Raw genomic sequence first — 18,430 nt, 5'->3', positions numbered from 1 at the left:
TGTACTGAATTGAGGCCAGACTGAGCTGGGGGGAACAGAGACTGCTCCTAGCTCAGTACCGTCTGTCTTTACCGCCTGTCTCCCTTTGGAGATGTGGAGGTGTGTTCATGATCTGCTATCAGTGCCTGGCCTCTGGTACCGCCCACCCCTTCTGTACCTGCCGTGTGTACCTACACTCGTAGGCTCTGGGCAGCTTTAGCTGTAGAATCTGCTGTATCACAGCTGTGGCTGAAGTCTCATGTTGCCTGGTAGCTTTAAGGTGAGATGACACTACCGCTTGGACATCCCCTATCCAGACCTGCTCGTAGCTGTCTCATGCTGAGGCCCACTTATATTCCCCAGGCCCAGCAAAGCCCACAGATCCCCTTGCTTTCAGAATTCCCATTCTAGTTACAACCTGCGCTTGGTGGGGCTGCTGGGCAGTGTTGTTCTTCAGTGCCTTCCTCTCAGGTACCCCATAATTCCTGTTTTTACCTCACTGAGCTTTTGGTTGAGATTCTAAGGGGTGCGGCACTAACTTTCATGGACAGAACTTGAGAAAGTTGACAAATTCAAAGTTCTACAAACTTCAAAGCTGGGACTGTCGAGTTCCTGGGCTTCTGGGACCTCAACCTGGACAACATTAAGCAAAAATCTGAGGGGTGGGGGAGTCTCCACCCCAGGCTGAGGACAACTGTCCGGGAGGGCAATGCCCAAGTCCTTTTGAGACCTTGGTCACCAATAGTGTTACCATCACCACAGGTGTGGGATCAAACAAGCCTTTCTATGGCCCATTTAGAGCTAGACTTGGAGGCCTCCCTGTCAGGATGGCGTCTGCAGGAATAGGGGCAAGGGCATGGAGGTCTGTAAAGCCCAGTCCTCCAGTTTTCCCATCCCATCTCTTCACCATGCTTCCTTTGCTTCAGTCAGCTCTGAGTAGCAGGAGATGATGTTGAGGAAGGGAGGCAGCCCGTGTAGCTCTTCCCCACCAGCATCTTTCCCTCTCCCTGCCCATCTGCTCCCATCCTTCTGTCTGCCAGCATCTTGGAGCTGTTCCCATGCCATTTGCTTGAGTTGAATCCTGAGTGGGGTGGGAGGAGTCAGGCTAAGCCCACTCATTGTCTGGGCCACAGCTGCTCCCAGCAAACTGGCGTCTAGACTGTGTGTAGGCAAAGCAGCAGCATCTCGACAGATGTGATATGCTCTTAGGGGAACTGTGGAAGAAAGGAGGCCCAGCACCCCAGAGGAGAACAGGACCAAGTGTAGCGATACCAACTACTACCAGAGGCTGCTGGCCCTGGCAAGATCCGTCACCAGCGGGGGGGATGGCATCAAACTTATTACCAAAGTGCTATGGTTCATATGTGTATATAAGATGCTTTTTCTAGGGGTGATGACAGTCTTAAAACAAGTTCATTGTTACAAATCACTGGAAGTAATGGAGGAAATCACAGGACACCATGAATGTGAGACCAAGTGAGAGCTATTGGCAATGAGCTGCGAAGCGTGGCTTCTCCGAGGAAGTTATGTGTACACTGGCGATACCTAGGAGTTAGCCAAGCAAAGAGCAGGGACACTGGCACACACTGTCGTCTGACTTCTCAGGGTGTTTCTAAAGCTGTTTCATTCCTCATTGCCTCTGTGACTCTCTTCCAGCATGAACTTCTTTGGCAGAGTTCATAGCCAAATCTAGCCATGGCTTCCACTCTATCCGGGGGCTGTTGGACGTTAGGAGAAGCTCGCAGTGACAGGCCTTGTGACCCTCAGAATGAGGAAGCTTTTCAGGATACCAGCAAAGGCTAAAGGAACAGACAGATTTTACTGGATAGCAGGTTTTTTTTTTTTTTCTTTCTCGAGACAGGGTTTCACTGCAGCTTCTGGAACTAGCTCTTTTTTTAAAATATTTATTTATTTATTATGTATACAATATTCTTTCTGCGTTATGCCTGAAGGCCAGAAGAGGGCACCAGACCCCATTACAGATGGTTGTGAACCTGGGAACTGAACTCAGAACCTTTGGAAGAGCAGGCAGTGCTCTTAACCTCTGAGCCATCTCTCCAGCCCTGAATAGCAATTTAAACAGTGACACTTTCATCCACATGGAAATAAAATATGGAGGGCAGAGGCCAGCTGAGTTCAGTCCCCGAGACTCACATGAAGGAGGGAGAACACTTATTCCCACAATGCCACACCTGCCACGATGCATGTATCCCTACCCACATGCTCATATACATAATGCCACACCTGCCACGATGCGTGTATCCCTACCCACATGCTCATATACATAATGCCACACCCGCCACGATGCGTGTATCCCTACCCACATGCTCATATACATAATGCCACACCCGCCACGATGTGTGTATCCCTACCCACATGCTCATATACATAATGCCACACCCGCCACGATGCGTGTATCCCTACACACACTCATATAAATAATGATGTAGTCATTTTTTAAATGAAGAATAAAATAAAGGAAATTTAAAAAGAAACATTATTCCGGGCATTGGTGGTGCCTTTAATCCCAGCACTGGGGAGGCAGAGACAGGTGGATCTCTGTGAGTTCAAAGTCGGCCTGGTCTACAGAGTAAGTTCAGGACATTCAGGGCTACACAGAGAAACCCTGTGTTGAAAACAAAAAAGCAAAAGAATTATGACTTTAAAAGTAATACTATCAGGACTGGAGAGATGGCTCCGTGTCTAAGAGCACTGACTGCTCTTCCGGAGGACCCAGGTTCAATTTTCAGCACCCACATGGCAGCTGAGACTGTAACTCCAATTCTAGGGGACATGACACCCTCACACAGATGTACATACAGGCAAAGCACTGAAATAAAAACAAAAGTATTCCTTTTATTACTCATGAAATGGGTCATTTGCAAGAGTAAGGAGGCAGTCCTGGAGACAGAGCTGTGATTCCCTTCCCTATCAGGCTGGCTAAGGGACTGTCAGTTGCCATAGCCTTGTTGGGAGCAGCTTGCTACTGTGTGTCAAACTCTGAAAAAAGCATTCACCCTGCTAGGCATGATGGCTCACAAGTTATAAGCTAAACACTTGGGGGCTTGAGTATCACCACAAGTTTGAAGCCAGCTTGGACTATGTAGTGTGAACTCTTAATCACTACGGGCTAGACATAGTGGTTTTCAACCCGTGGGTCATAGCCCCTTTGAGGGTTGAATGACCCTTTTATGGGTCATTTAAGACCATTGTAAAACACAGATTTTACATTACAATTCATAACAATAGCAAAAATTACAGTTATGAGGTAGCAACGATGATAATTTTATGGTCAGGGGTCACAACAACATAATTATTTTAAGGGTCACAGCATTAGGAAGGTTAGGAACTACTGAGCTAGAGTAAGACTATTGGAAAAAAATAATGAAAATAATAAAAATGCAAATAATAAAAACAAAATTCTTCACCCCATTTGACCCTGCAGTCTTGCTTCTTGGCATTTATCCTGAGAGGGAACAGAATGCCAAAAGCAGTCCTTATGAGCTGCCATGGGTTCTTCTGGGTCTGCCCGCCTCTCTGAGCCCTGACTCAAAGAAATAACTATTTCTTTGTCTCCTTCTTTCTGGTGCTGGCCAGAACCTAAGTTTGCTTTTCCTAGTACTTTGGTCTCCTTAGTCTTTCTCTCAGGTTCCCTTCTCCGCAGTGACTGTTTGCGGTGCAGCTAAGCTCCGTGCGCCTTGAAGTAACATGGCGTTGTTCCTCCCCTCTTCTGGTCCCTCCTCTGCAGAGCTGCTACTATTTACAGTTTGTCTGCCTTCGGGTTTAAACTTTAAAGAAAAAAAAAGAGCCCGGATCTACAGGCCTATGTTTGACCATAATAAGAAAAGTGAATGGAGAGGGATGTCCATAAGGTGAGAGATGACCGATCTCACAGGACGCCACTGAAGAAGATGGCAGGGGCTTGTATCACCTCAAATCCATTTCAGTGTTTGTTATGATGAAGGTGGAACCCAAGGCCTTGGACACTCTGGGCAAGTGCTCTGTTTTGAGACAGTCTTTCTGTGCAGCCCTGGCTGTCCTGGAACTCTCTATTTAGACCAGACTGGCCTTGAACTCACAGAGATCTGCCTGCTTCTTCTGCCTTCTAAGTGTTGGGATTAAAGATGAGCACTAGGCTTACCTTTTTTTTTTACAGTTTTAATAGGATATATTTCACAAACTATAAAATTCTACCGAAAATAGGGAGAAAGGAAACCACAGAATGGCATCAGAGTGTGGTTCATATTTTCACAATGATTTCTCTTGCTTTGTGTGACCGTGGAAACCTGGGAGACACAGAAGCTGTCTGGAGAGTGGCGTTTAGCAGGCTTCCTTTGTTTTCACGTTGGCCTGTTTTTTAAGTGTTGGTGCAGGGAATGCCAGTTACTTTTATATGGAAAAGGAAATTACAAGAGAAGTTTGGTATTCTGTATCTCTCTGCCCTGTAGGGAATGGCCAAGATTACCCTCCTAGAATGCCACTAATCCTCCTACCTGGCTTCCTTATTCCCTGCCTCACATCGGACTCTCGGCAACTTAGACTCTTGGGAATTTGCTGCTTTCGCCCTCTGTACATTTACTTTCCTGAACCCTCTCCAGGACTGCTGATGCACTTTCTAAGCCCACCCTGTTAACTTTCCCCTGAGCTTTAGCGTGCACGGGGCCTTCCACCTGGGCTCTCTCCCCCAGGGTACTGACTTGGAGAACAAGAACTTACATTTCTGTTCTCTGTGTCATGAGGCCGATGTCTTCCAAAACCTGGCCCTCTGTATTTGCCCTGTACTGTAGCCGTAGAAGGAATGGGTTATCAGGAAAGCTACAACCCCATTGATCGGCAGAGACAGTGATCTGCTCTCATTGCTCACTACCCCCAATCCTTCCTTCTTTCCTTCCCTTTCTTTTTTTCTTCCATTTTTAAGGTTGTTTCTTGGAGCTAGAGAGATGGCTCAGCAGTTGAAAGCAGTTGCTGGACCTGGGTCCAATTTTTTTTGTTTTTGTTTTTCGAGACAGGGTTTCTCAGTAGCAGAACTCGCTTTTGTAGACCAGGCTGGCCTCGATCGAACTCACAGAGATCCACCTGCCTCTGCCTCCCGAGTGCAGGGATTAAAGGTGTATGCCGCCACCACCACCCAGCCCTGGATTTAATTTTCAGCACCCACGTGGCAGCCCACAACTGTCTTGACTTAGTTCCAGGGATCCAGTATCCTCTTCTTATCTCTACAGGCACCAGGCAAGCATGAGCTGCCACAGACATATGTACAGGCAAAATACGTACAAATGAAAAATTAGTATTCGTTGTGACGGGCGGTAGTGGTGCATATCTAAAAATTCCAGCACTTGGAAGTCAGAGACAGGCAGATCTGAGTTCCAGTACAGCCGGGATTATACAGAAACCCTGTACTGGAAATCAAAAAAGGTATTTATTTAAAAAAAAAAAAAACTTTATCTTGCATCTAATACTTTCAAGTGGTCATGATGGATAGTTCATTGTTAATTAAAAGAAATTTAAGGTCATTCTTGACTACATACCAAACCTTAGACCAGTACTCCTCAATCTTTGTGGGCAAGAAGTATTAAGCATCACGTATAAGGGGCCATTTCCCAGGGTACCCCAGCCCATTACTCCTTGGGTGGGTAGGAGGGGGTGCCACAGTTCTTGTGACTGTGAGCATTGGAGGTGGGGGGGGGGGGGGCTGGGCTGCCTGGGCTGATTGCATAGAGGTTTGTCTTCAGGACCCGCACAGCCCTGTCCTTTTCTGTTATCCCTCTGGCCCCTTTACCACAGACGCCCCACCCTCACTCCCTGTGTGGTCCATGGCTGCTTCCTTCAAGGACACCTGACTTCCCTGTATAGTGACTCTTGTAGTAAAGGAGCCCTTGGCGCTCCTCCTGAGTGGGTGGGCAGCTGTGTAATGTATCCTCAAGGTAGATTGACTGGCTGCGTTTATAGAAGGAAAGTTGTTGGTTTACTCAATGGAAGGATCTTTTCTGTCTTGTCCAGAACTGAGAATGAAGCGGAGAGCGTCAGACAGAGGAGCTGGGGAAACGTCGGCCAAGGCCAAGGCTCTAGGGAATGGCATTGCTGGGAATAATGCCAAGAGAGCAGGGCCGTTTGTCCTGGGTAAGTCTGACCCTGGGGGTGCTCTCATTCTGACTTTATCAGCAGCAAAGTGAGGAGCCCACCACAGCTGTGCAGGACCCTGACCTATCAGTGGAAAACCCAGGACTGAGGTCACTCTGTCAGCTTTTGTTACCACACCAACCAGGAGCCAGGCTCTACCCCGAGATGAAGACTCCAGAGTGTCAGCTCACTCATAAAGGCATACAGCCTCATTAGAACCCTGACCCTCCAGCTAAGGCACTATTTGACTTTCTTGAAAGACATGATTGATTTCAGTGTTTTTGAATAGAATTTCCCTTAACTTCCTGTATTTATTTAATTTGGGGGAGGGGTGTTTTGAAACAGGATCTCTATGTAGGCCAGGCTGGCCTTGAACCCACAGAACTCTGCCTGCCTCTGCCTTAACCTCCCAAGTGCTGGGATTAAAGACAAGTGCCACCATGCCTGGCTCTGAACTTCTTATAGGATACTATGGAAGCCCTGTGGAACTGAATGTTTTCAGCAGGCTGAGGGGCAGTGGGATGTTCTGCATGGCATCTAAGGCCCATCAGTCCAGGTTGTTGGCCACGACTGCAGGTAGTGTGGGCTCTGGCACCAGGGCCTTGGTGAGACTTTGGGATTTCCAGGTACAGCCTAGTCCCAACTTCAGACACTCAGCAAATAGCTCCTGATGGTGCCTGCTACCGGCAATAGCCCTGTGCTGCTTGTGGGGAGATAGTGATGAAGATGGAGCACTTCTGCCCTCACAAAATTGAACGTGGTTTTTTGGGAAAAAAGACTTCAGCTGAGTACTTGAAGGAGATGGGGCACATGGGAAGAGGATCTGTGGATGGTGACATCAGGAAAGGCCTTACTGTTTAGCCCAGGCTGGCCTCAAGCTGGCCATCTTCCTGCATGAGCTTCCCGAGTGCCAGGGTTACAGGCATGCACCGCACTAGACACTGGAAAGCCTTTTTTTTTGTTTTGTTTTGTTTTGTTTTTCAAGACAGGGTTTCTCTGTAGCCTTTTGGAGCCTGTCCTGGAACTAGCTCTTGTAGACCAGGCTGGACTCGAACTCACAGAGATCCGCCTGCCTCTGCCCCCCCCCCCCCCCCCCCCCGAGTGCTGGGATTAAAGGCGTGCGCCACCACCGCCCTGCTCTGGAAAGCCTTTTTGAGGAGTATGTCGGCAAAACCCAGGCATATATCAGGTAGATGTACATTTGTCCTCCTGCACTTTGTAAGAGGTAGAACTCTCCACCAAAAGGTTTTGGGGACAGCCCGGTAGGTATAAAGAGAACATCTAGGAAGAAGGCCTTGTGGTGATGGCTGGAAATTAAGTTCATGATTTATGTGCAATAGGTCCCCGTCTGGGCAACTCACCAGTACCGAGCATTGTGCAGTGTTTGGCGAGGAAAGACGGCACAGATGACTTCTATCAGTTGAAGGTAAGCAAGCACAGGTGGGGCCCCCAGGACCAGGGCTGTCCTAGCAGCTGTCCCTCCTCTTTGCCTTCCCCCTGCATCACCTGTGAGCATGAGTAGCTCCATTTCTTCTGTCTTCTTACAGTCTCACTCAGCTCGTGATTAAAGAGCTCTGTGTGAATTACAGGCTGTTGAGAAAAGCAGCTGCCAGCCCTGCATGCCTGTGTGGGGTCGGGTGCAGGTATCACCCAGCAGAAGTGAGCCCCCCTTCCCCCCCCCCCCCCCCCGTCCAGCCGCTCTCCCAGGTAAAGGAAAGCATCTGCTCTTTTTCTCGTGTGCTTCCCTAAAGATCCTAACCCTTGAGGAGAGAGGAGAGCAAGGACTAGAGAGCCAAGAGGAAAGGCAGGGCAAGATGCTGCTGCACACCGAGTACTCGCTGCTCTCCCTGCTGCACACACAGGACGGCGTGGTCCATCACCATGGGCTCTTCCAGGTGAGCGGCCCCCACTCCTTACCCTGCCTGGCCTCTGGTGGAGCCGTACTCTAGGTGACTCCCAGTATTTCTTCTCTACTGGCTGTCAGGACCTGAGCAGGAGATTTGGAATCAGGCTAGGGCCATGCTAGCTGCTCTACTACTAGTACCCACATAGTGATTTCAGCCTACCAGGATTGGTCACAAGTCACTGTCTCCATGCTCCTTGCAGCTGTGTTGTCTAGATTGGCAGGCTAGACTGGAGCTGAGGTCCCCTGCTGTCAGCTCTCACAGTGTGACTATACCAGAGTCCTTTTGCCTGCCCAGGCATTTTAAGTTGTTCTGCAGATGTCCTTGAGCATCTTTTATGTGACCTCAGGCAAGTCATTTCAGGTCTCTGAGCCCCAGAGAAAGGGGAGAATCAGTGGTATCTGCCGTCAGGATGGTAGGCAAGGCAGATGCGCAATAGTGAACAGGAGGTGCCAGTCCTGGCTCCGTGACACCTGTTCATCGTCCCTGGCATAAAGCAGTGGAAAACGCTAATGGGGCTGAAGTGCAGCTGTGCAGCCTGGGGTACCAGTGAGACACCCACCCACATCCACACCTGTCCAGGTCATGTTCTTAGCCTTGCCTTAGAGGCAGCTCCAAACTGGAGAATTTTCCTTAAACGGAGGTGAAGTTGATTTTGTTACCTTGATTCTGATACCTTCATATGCAACTTTAGTGTCCTCATGTGCTTGGCCTTCATTTGTATTCTTTGGATGACAGAACAGAGGTGACCAAAAGTACCTTGAATGGTCAATCTGTGTGTTGGACACTGGGTTCAGACCCTGCAACAATGACCAGGCTATCTCTGGCCTGCAGGATCCAAGCATTCAACTTGCACCTGTTTTTGTCACACTTGGGATTCCTTGCAGTAAGGAAAGTGACCAGGTCTGTGGGCCCAGTGTGGCAGCTGACCCCTGACTGCAGCAGGGGGGGAGGGATTGCTAGCTCCCCGTTATGCATGAGGAACTAAACTCATGAGGTGGAGCTGTGAGGCCAGCACTGTATTCTTTGCCAGTTATGTGACTGCCCAGCGGCGCTGTAGCCATGCAGAGAGCTGTTGTCTTATACAGTCAGGGTTCTCAGAGAAACAGAAGGGGGGTGTATTGACTGGCTCCTAAGCTGTATGTACGTCCAGGTAGTCCAGCAATGGCTGTGAGGACAGGAAGGCAGAGAACCTGGTCGTTCAATCTCAGTCTGGTCTTCAGCTTGTGTGGGAAACCCAGCTCTGGCACTGGTGAAGGAGTGCCACAGCAGCAGGGTGGATGGGCTTGCAGCAAGAGTGAGGGTGAGCAGGCAAAAGCAGTTGCCCTCTCCTTTTTCAGTGTTTTGAGATAGGATCTCATTATGTAGTCTTGACTGACCTGGAACTAGAAATGTAGACAAGACTAGCCTCAAACTCAGAGATCTGCTTGCTTCTGCCTCTTAAGTGCTGGAATTAGAGACATGATCCACCGAGCCTGGCCCTCAATTTCCTTCTTCCATGTCCTTTTACATGGGTTACCACCAGAAAATGTGGCGCACATATTTAAGATTGATCTTCCTGCTTCAAATAATCAGATTAGGATCCCTCACAAGTGCACCACATGGCATTTAGCTGGTTCCAGGTGCAATCAGGTTGACAACCAGAATCAGCCATCACACACAGGATATTGTGTGTACCCTGAAGATTTCCGGGAGTGACCACCCTTAAACTTCTGCATTCTTATGCCTGGATGGTGGCACACGACTTAAATCCCAGCAGACAGATCTCAGTGAGTTGGATGCCAGCCTGGTCTACATATCAAGTCCTAGGCCAGTTGCAACTACATAGTGAGACCCTGTCTCAAAAAATTGAAAAACAAAGTCATCTGCAGTCTTGGCCATGGATGAAAGCGTCACTGGTGGTAGCTGGAAACTGGGACTACAGTAGGAGGCGGATACCCAAAGCCCAGTCTCACTGCTGCAGCACTGGACTGAGAGGGCCGGTTGGCTTTAAATGTCCAGTGCGGACCCTTCCCTTGCCCTGAGATATTGAATTTGAGAGCGTTGGGCTTATTGTTTGACCTACAGGAAGCTGAGCATCGCCCTAGTCAGGCTGTCTGGGTCTCAGTTTCTCACTCACATTCAGCCACTTCCCTCTGGACCTCAAAAGGAGGGTCTTACACCCTGGCCTTGGTCTGTCCCTCCTTCCCTCCCAGGACCGCACCTGTGAAGCGGTCGAGGACACAGAGTCTGGTCGGATGGTGAGGAAGATGAAGAAGCGCATCTGCCTCGTCCTGGACTGCCTCTGTGCACACGACTTCAGCGACAAGACTGCCGACCTCATCAACCTGCAGCACTATGTCATCAAGGAGAAGAGGCTCAGCGAGCGGGAGACTGTGGTCATTTTCTACGATGTGGTTCGTGTGGTGGAAGCCCTGCACCAGGTGAGGCCCAGGGCCCTGTGTGCCACAGTGAAAGCATCCATCTGACTGCAGCTCAGCAGAGAACTGCTTGGTCCTGGCCGCACCAGCTGTGTTTGTAGCCGCGAGTCCAGAGGGAGGGATGTCTGCTGCTCTGGGTGAGGCAGCCACCAGAGCCCCAGGCAGTAATTCCCAGTCAGTCTAGAGGCTCAGTTATAGCCTCCCAGTTCAGGATAGCTGTAAGAGACAGGTGCACAGAGTGTCTGAGCTTTGGGGAAACTGGGGTATCAGGTACCCCAAGGTGGAGGGCAGAAGTACTTGAGCCTCATCCAGGGCTCTGTTGGCCAAACCTGGAGTACTCAGTCACAGAAGGGAAGCGCTTGCTCCTTGCCCCCCACTCCAGGATGCAGCTTCAGGGCGTGGTTGATGGAGCAAGGAGGAAGGGCTTTCCCATAAGCTGCTGCTATGGGGTGAGGAGTAGCTGAGGAGACTGCCAGGCCACTTCTTACCTGCTTCAGATGCATGCTTGATGAGGCCTAGGTGACAGATCCTAGGGGTTCCTGCCTTCCCAGACCCTGATGAGTCTCCATCTTCCAAAGTGAACCCCATCCCACTTCTCGCTTTCTGGTGCAAACCATCCTCCCATTGGTTTTCAGAAGAACATCGTGCACAGAGACCTGAAGCTTGGGAACATGGTGCTCAATAAAAGGTAAGTATCCATTCTTCCTCTGCATCCCTTTGAGCTGGGCTACATGCTGCAGCCACCCAGTTCTCTGCGGTGTCCGTGGGATTCTGACTCAGAACAGCCCAGCATCCCAGGGCTGGGAATACTGTCTTACTGAAACCAGGAGTTCAGGATCATGGAAAGGAGAGAGCACCCCCCCCCCCCAGTGTGGAGCAGAGCTGCTGGGGTCTTGGAGGGATGTGGGAGGTGCAACAGATTGCTCTTTTGGACACTGGCTCCTTCAGCCATAATAGGGCAGTAGTTTAGGACCCATGGGAGGAAGAACTACTACTCTGTGGGCTTCCGCAGTCCTAGGAAGGCAGCACTGTGGAGAAGTGGAGCCTTACCCCATCCTTTTCTAATCTGGGTGGGTTAGGGGACAGAAATGGCAGCAGTGCAGACTTGTATCATGGTGGTGATTTGTTCCATGATATTGTCAGCCCTGGAAGGGCCCTCTGTCCTTGTGCAGTAGCCAAAGCCTCCACGGTTATGGAAAAAGGAACTATAGGGAGGTGGGCCACCCTGGAGGGGCAAGGGCCTCAACTTGAAAGCTGCAGCCAGATGCTCCATTGGGTGGTACTGGATAAGGCGGCTAAACTACCCTTCTGTCCACCAGCTCCCTGATGTTGGGACTGCAGACTTGTACCTGGGTGTAGTACCTACCCCCAGGTAGCTTGTCATCTGATGAGTGGGTGCTGACCAGAAAACAAATATCACATTACATCCCAAGGACAGTGTGGGGAGCTGGCTGACTGGGAAGGGTGAAGCAAAGGTTTGCCAGCCTAAGAGCAAGAGGAAGAGATGAGAACCTCAATGTCGCACTCTGCAGAGGGGAGGGGAGGAAACAGGAAATTCCAGGGCTTCTTTGACCCCATCTGGCTAAGTGAGGAGTCAGGGAAGATGAAGGGGCAGGATGTGGGGGTCGGACCTGGCTCAGAGCCCACGCTGTACTGCCTCCTATTTGGAGACTGTGCTGCTTCTTGGTTTTACTTGCTAAGTGAATTCATCCACGCGTCCTGTTACCAACTCTCTGATCTTGTTTCTCACGCATTGAAGTGGAGTGATCCCGCCTTCCTGCAAAGAGATGCAAATAGATGTAAAATTGCCAGGTAGGGGTTGGCATTTCCTAAATATAACCTCACCGTCAATTGTAAGAGGGTCTGAGGTTCCTAAGAGTGAGACAGGAGAAGAGGACAGGAGCTCCCACCCTTCCGATGAGGCCCAGAGCCTTGCCATTCCCCGAGGCTTGACTGGGACTCAGGAGAGGAAGGCAGGTGTTGGAGGGTGCTGGCCACCTTGGTCCAAAGTTGTGGAGAGTGTATTGTATTAGGGTGACTTGGCATGTCAATGTGAGGGCTTACAACTGGTTCCTAGCACTCAGAGGCAGGGGCATCACAAGTTTGAGGTCAGCCTGAACTATATAAGCAAGAAAGACCCTGTCTTTAAGAAACTAATAAGCGGAGTGCTGGTGGCACGCACCTTTAATCCCAGCACTCAGAGACAGAGTGGAGACAGAGGCAGGTGGATCTTTGTGAGTTCAAGGCCAGCCTGATCTACAGAGCAAGTTCTAGGACAGGCTCCAAAGCAACATAGAGAAACCGTGTCTCAAAAAACAAACAAGCAAAAAGCTATAATAAAAAGGAAAACTTGAGTCCTGTTTGTCCTACCCCCTTTGTGGGACATTGAAGAACCCATGTCCCAACCAGCTAGACTAGAGAGCCTGGGCTCTTCATAACAGCTGCTTGTTGACTTGCTAACTCTCTAAATGAGCATCCCAAGGGTTGTCATGGAAACACGGTGGGGCTCCTGCCTGTTAACTGCAGCAGTGTGTATGGCCTCTTTTTTCCACTGGGGGTTTTGCTTCTCCCTTCTCCGAGCCGCTGGTGCTCAGGACCTCAGCATAGCTGCAGCCTGTCTCAGGTGACCGTTGTTTGCAGAGCGCTGTACCCTAGGACGGAAAGAAAGGCAGCTGGCTACTTTCACTTGAGCCCCCAGACACTCAACGATACAAGGAGACATAGCAGAGAAAGCCCCTCATATTCCCAGTTCCTCCTTGGCATGCCAACCCTTTCTCACCCATCCTGCCAGGCTCTTGTGCTAGCCAGTGGAGTGCTGACAATGGGATGAGAGCCTCCAGGGAAGGGAATGGGATGGAGCGAGGGCTGAAACCTGAAGCCTTTCTTGGGGTTATATGAGGCTGGCTGTGGGTTCCTTCTTCCTCCTTCCTCTTGGGTAGGCAAGTTGCATACCAATTCCTAGAAAAGCAGAACGCTGTGGTAGCCCAGGGGCCATAGCTGAAGTGTGACTCACCCAAAGCAGCCCTTGCTGACGCACATTGCCCCGCCACCCCTTGATGCCCTTGCCCTCCTGTCAGGACCAGCCTGGGGGTCTGGGACTCCTAGGGAGCTGAATGCCAGTCTGCCAGTGTTTGGGGGGGAAGGTAAGGTAGGCAAGCATTGCCAAGCTTTGGGAGGTCTCTAGGCTGATCATGGCATTTCCTGCGGGAGAAACTTCAGGTGTCTTCATGGCAAAACAGCCACCACAGGCAGAAGGTTGGACGTCCTGCTGGCAGGACCTACAGCAACACAAATGTGTGTGTTCCAGGGCCGGTTATCACCCGTGTCAGAGACAGTGTCTTTCCTAGGCTCTCCTAGGCATGCCAGCTGGCAGAGAATATGAGGCTATTGGCAGCTTCCTCTGACAAGCCTGGAGCTCTGTGCCCACTGTGAACCATCTTCTTAGTCAAACCCAGCCAACCCTGAGAGTCGGGCCTCCCATTTTCCCCTCATGGAAAAGGACATTTGGGTTTAGCAGGAGCTCCACACAACATGGAAATGGCAGAGGCAGGAGCAGGCTAGGGAACCTGAGTCTCAGGCCCCACTGTCCCTGCTGGAGCTATCCTCCCAGCATCCCACACCTCAGAAACCACAGGATACATTCGTGGCCACAGTGGCCAGCACAGAAACACAGTGCTATTCTGTAAAGCCTTACAGTCCTGTGTCAGGAGCAGTGACACAGGAGGCTCACAGCGGGGGGGGGGGGGGGGCATCGCATCCCAGCTCAGAATCCTCCCGAGACCCTTTGTCTGCATCCTCCGGCTCTGTCCTGCAAGGCATCCTGGGTAAGAGCTGAAGCCCACGTTTCTACTGAAAATGTGGAGGACAGACTGGCCATTGTTTGTGCCAAGTCCTTTGCCAGCAGAATTCCCTGAGGTAGCTGAAGGGCCCTCAGAGCCTCTTGGATGCAGCTCTTGGGGAAATCCACTCATAGCCACATCCCCTGCTCTTGAGTCCGCCCTCCCCACTGCCCCGAGAAACTGTTCTAGAAAGAGATGAGCATCTCTCCCCGCTGTTCCCCAGCGCCATGCTCAGCCAGTAAGCCCAGGCCAGCGCAGTTAGGGGACAGCCTCCCTCCCTACTAGTGCTCCCAAGTGTCCTCTCAGCAAGGGCCATCCTCCCACAGCTGTAGTGGGAGGAGCATACCGTGAGCTTCCTAGAAAGGTTCCAAGCCCAAAGCTGCCTGATGACTCTCAGAGAAGAGCCTGTTTTCTAGGCCAAGGATTCTGAAACCCAAGACGAGAGCTGAGTCCGCCTGAAAGGGACAGAAGGAAAAGTCATTTGGGGGCTGGGTTCTTCCCAAGGGACCCTAGGGCCTAAGAGACCTGGACTTGGACCTACCGCCCAATTTTCCCAAGCTATGTGACCTTGGGCAGGTTTCTTTACTTCTAGACCATTTGATGTGGGGAATTGAAAAGTCCCTCCCAGACCACTGTGAAAACATATCCACCTGAAAACAGTCCACCTGAGTCCTGGCAAAAGAACTGAAGTGCCAGACTCCAGAGCTAGCTCTGTATATTCCTGTGTGCCTCCACCCCATTGTTTCCTCCATAACAGCCGAGCAGCATCTGCTTGCCTCAGCTCCCCTCCTTATGCCAAGTACTCTCCTGGGAGGCTGGCCCCAGCTTACTAAATGACTCACCCACTATATGGGAGCCACATTCCCCACTGATGGCAATGTTGCCTCCCAAAGGCCCTGCTGCTCCGAATGAGGAATATCAAGAAGCTACAGTCAGTGATAGTGCTTGGGGTCATAATTTTTGAGAACAGGGCTCGTATGCATGAGCCCTGGCTTTGACCCCTAGCACGACAGGATATGAAACAGCCACAAAGGTTGTTGGAAGTAGACAGTGCATTGTCTCATGGTGACTCTGAAATGTGCCCGCCGAGCCTGTGTGCATGATGTGTAGCTGCAGCCCAGTCACCTGCCGCACTTCAGGGCAGCGCATCATTCACAGGGCAGTGTGGGTTCTGCATGCCGAGCCTCCACAAACCCATGCAGCAGGACCCTAAAACTTTTTTTTTTTTTTTTTTTTTTGGTTTTTCGAGACAGGGTTTCTCTGTGGCTTTGGAGCCTGTCCTGGAACTAGCTCTGTAGACCAGGCTGGTCTCGCACTCACAGAGATCCGCCTGCCTCTGCCTCCCGAGTGCTGGGATTAAAGGCGTGCGCCACCATCACCCGGCCCCTAAAACTTTTTGTTTTTCAAAACGGTTTCTCTGTAGCTTTGGAGCCTGTCTGTCTTGTCCCTAGAACTTACTCTGTAGACCAGGCTGGCCTCGAACTCACAGAGATTTGCCTGCTTCTGCCCCCCTGAGTGCTAGGATTAAAGGCATATACCAACACTGGCTGGCAACCCCAGAAAAAAGGCTACCTGCTCATAACTTTTAGCAAAGGGAACTCCAACATGGCAGAGCTGGCCTTGGCAGGATCACCAGTTCACAATGCCTTCCCTTTCTGGAGTGAACTCCTTCTCTTTAAGGTCTTGGACCAGTGAAGACCCAGACCTGCACTGCTGGCCATCTCCTAGCCACTGGGCTCATGGCTAGCCACCCAGCATCAACAGCAGTGTGCATGCTCTAGGCTCTCCGCCCTTCCAGTGTTGGGTCTCCGGGGGGCTTTGGCCTCCAGTGGGGTTATAGAAAGATAGGGTGGTTGAAATGGGTTAACTGCACCATTGCTCTGTGCTGGCTTCCTCTAGTCCCATTCTCTTAGCCCTGAGGGTTGTGAGAACTGGGAAGAGCTGAGATGGCACACTCACCTAATTGGATACCAGGGCTCTTTTGAGATCTACCTCACAATACCCAGTAAAGATAGGCTCAGGCAGGGGAGATAGTTCAGTTGGTTAAAGGTTTGCCAGACGAGAAATGAGGATTTGAAGTTCAGATCCCTAGCGCAAAAAGCCCATGAGCCTATAATCCCATCCCTTTGAGGAATAAACAAGGGGATCTCTGGGCTTGCTGGCCAGGTAGTCCCTCAAATTGGGAAGCTCTAGGTTCATTAAGAGACCCTATCTCAAGCTGGAGCGATGGCTCACAGGTTAAGAGCACTGGCTGCTCTTCCAGAGGATCTGAGTTCAATTCCCAGCAACCACATGGTGGCTTAGAACTATCTGTAAAGAGATCTGGTGTCCTCTTCTGGCTGGCAGGCATACATGCAGGAAGAATACTATATACATATTAAATAAAACTTTAAAAAAGAGAGAGACCCTATCTCACAAAATGATGTCAAGGGGGCTGGAGAGATGTTTCACCATCTGTAACCCCAGTCCCAGGGGATCCACTGCCCTCTTCTGGTCTCTACAGGCACTGGACACTTATGTGGTACAAGAGCATACATGGAGGCAATCTAGGTGGTAGTGGCACACTCCTTTAATCCCTGCACTCAGGAGGCAGAGGCAGGCAGATCTCTGTGAGTTCAAGGCCAGCCTGGTCTACAGAGCAAGTTCCAGGACAGCCAAGGGTACACAGAAACCCTGTCAAGGGGAGGGGGGTGCAAACAAATATATGCAGGCAAATACCCGTACACAAAGTTACACACACAGACATACAGCTGTCAGCTGGAAGGCATGACATAGGATCCACTTCCACACTCACCAGAGCATTCAGAAACTTCCCATGGGCCAGAATCCCCATGGCAGGCCTAGGCCTGGTACACTGGCCATGAGACCTCAGTGGAAAGGCAGGGAGAGTTAAGGTCATACATGTCTGCTGGTCTTTTTCTGCCTGTGGGAATGAGGAAATCATATTTGAAGTTGCAGGTTACTCCCAATCTTGAAGATTGGTGAAAACCTCTGGGAATTGTCCCAGCTCTGAGCTGTACCCCTGAGATTCAGCCAGAGGAGCGGGTTCAAGGGAGGAGGGTGCTGTGCTCACGAAAAGAAACCTGGTTGCTGGTTGCTTTTGTTTAGAATAGGGGCCTGACCCAGCAGTGTGCCTGGGTCTGGGGCTCTCTGTATTCACTCTTTGCCTCCTCCCGTTCTTAGGACCCATCGGATAACTATCACCAACTTCTGCCTTGGGAAACATCTTGTGAGTGAGGGGGATCTGCTGAAGGACCAGAGGGGGAGCCCTGCCTACATCAGTCCTGATGTACTCAGTGGTATGTGTGGTCCCCATGCTGGCCGTGCACTCCTTGAACAGATGGTAGCCTGTGGGCAGGCCCTGGACCAGGTGTCAGCTCCCCTAAGCCCAAACCAGTCCTGACCCACCTTGTCCAAGATCTGTGGTCTAATGGAGGAACAAGACAGACTGGCCATGTGCCCACATCAGGTTAAAGCTATGAGAGAGATGGGCATTCCAAAAGAACCTATCAGGGCACTAAGAAATCTTCTCTGGCATGTGGCATTTAAGCTGCAATGTTAAAAGTAGAAACCCAGCATGGTACCGCACACCCAGCATTCTAGCACTCAGGAGGCAGAGGCAGAAGGATCTTGAGTTCTAGGCTAGCCTGGGCCACATGAAAGGACTCCTGCCCCCAAATAAAGCCATACTACTATCCTAAGGACAGTCTCACAAAACCCCCCTTTACAGATAAGGACACTAACCTTTTCATTTTTAAGCATATACATCGGTATACTTTGTTCCTGTTTGCCTTCCCATTCCTCTCACATAGCCCTCTGCTCCCTCCAGATAGTCCCTCCTGCTTCTGTGTGCCATATGTCCCATTACAGTCTCCTTTCCCATTCCCCATCCCTGTGGTGGGGACATGCAGACCACACCACTGACAAGGAAGCTGTCTGAGACGTTGATGACGTAAATGTGCAAGTCCAGGCTGGGCCCAGGCAGTGAGCAGAATAAATGACAACAACACCCCCCGGGTCAGAGAACTCACCATCTAGTAGGGGAGCTGGGGAGCAACAGAGATGGGCATGGGGAGAGGGGTGGCAGACAGTGGCAAATGCTGTGAAGAAACCAGCCTAGATGACGGCAAAGGACGGGATGAGTGGCTGCCAGCTGTATCTGCTCTGG

At 50.7% G+C, this 18,430-nt stretch overlaps 1 protein-coding gene across 2 annotated transcripts in view; it reads left to right on the top strand.

The window, feature by feature from the left end:
• Positions 1–18,430, top strand: part of Stk40 (serine/threonine kinase 40) — a 38,834-nt gene that overhangs the window by 16,146 nt on the left and 4,258 nt on the right. The window contains exons 2-7 of one of the 2 annotated variants that reach the window (XM_041652455.1): positions 5,980–6,099; positions 7,440–7,525; positions 7,851–7,994; positions 10,199–10,426; positions 11,062–11,111; positions 17,446–17,561. In XM_041652455.1, coding sequence (XP_041508389.1) covers positions 5,988–6,099; positions 7,440–7,525; positions 7,851–7,994; positions 10,199–10,426; positions 11,062–11,111; positions 17,446–17,561 — 736 coding nt within the window. In that variant the 5' untranslated portion in view covers positions 5,980–5,987. Of the gene's footprint in view, positions 1–5,979; positions 6,100–7,439; positions 7,526–7,850; positions 7,995–10,198; positions 10,427–11,058; positions 11,112–17,445; positions 17,562–18,430 lie in introns of both variants that reach the window. The other variant, XM_041652454.1, reaches the window with a different exon arrangement.

This window comes from Microtus oregoni, unplaced genomic scaffold (genome assembly GCF_018167655.1).
Source record: "Microtus oregoni isolate MIOR12 unplaced genomic scaffold, Mior012 000005F_ref0000423, whole genome shotgun sequence".
In the NCBI taxonomy this organism is placed as follows: domain Eukaryota; kingdom Metazoa; phylum Chordata; class Mammalia; order Rodentia; family Cricetidae; genus Microtus; species Microtus oregoni.
This window is presented reverse-complemented; position numbering and strand designations above follow the sequence as displayed.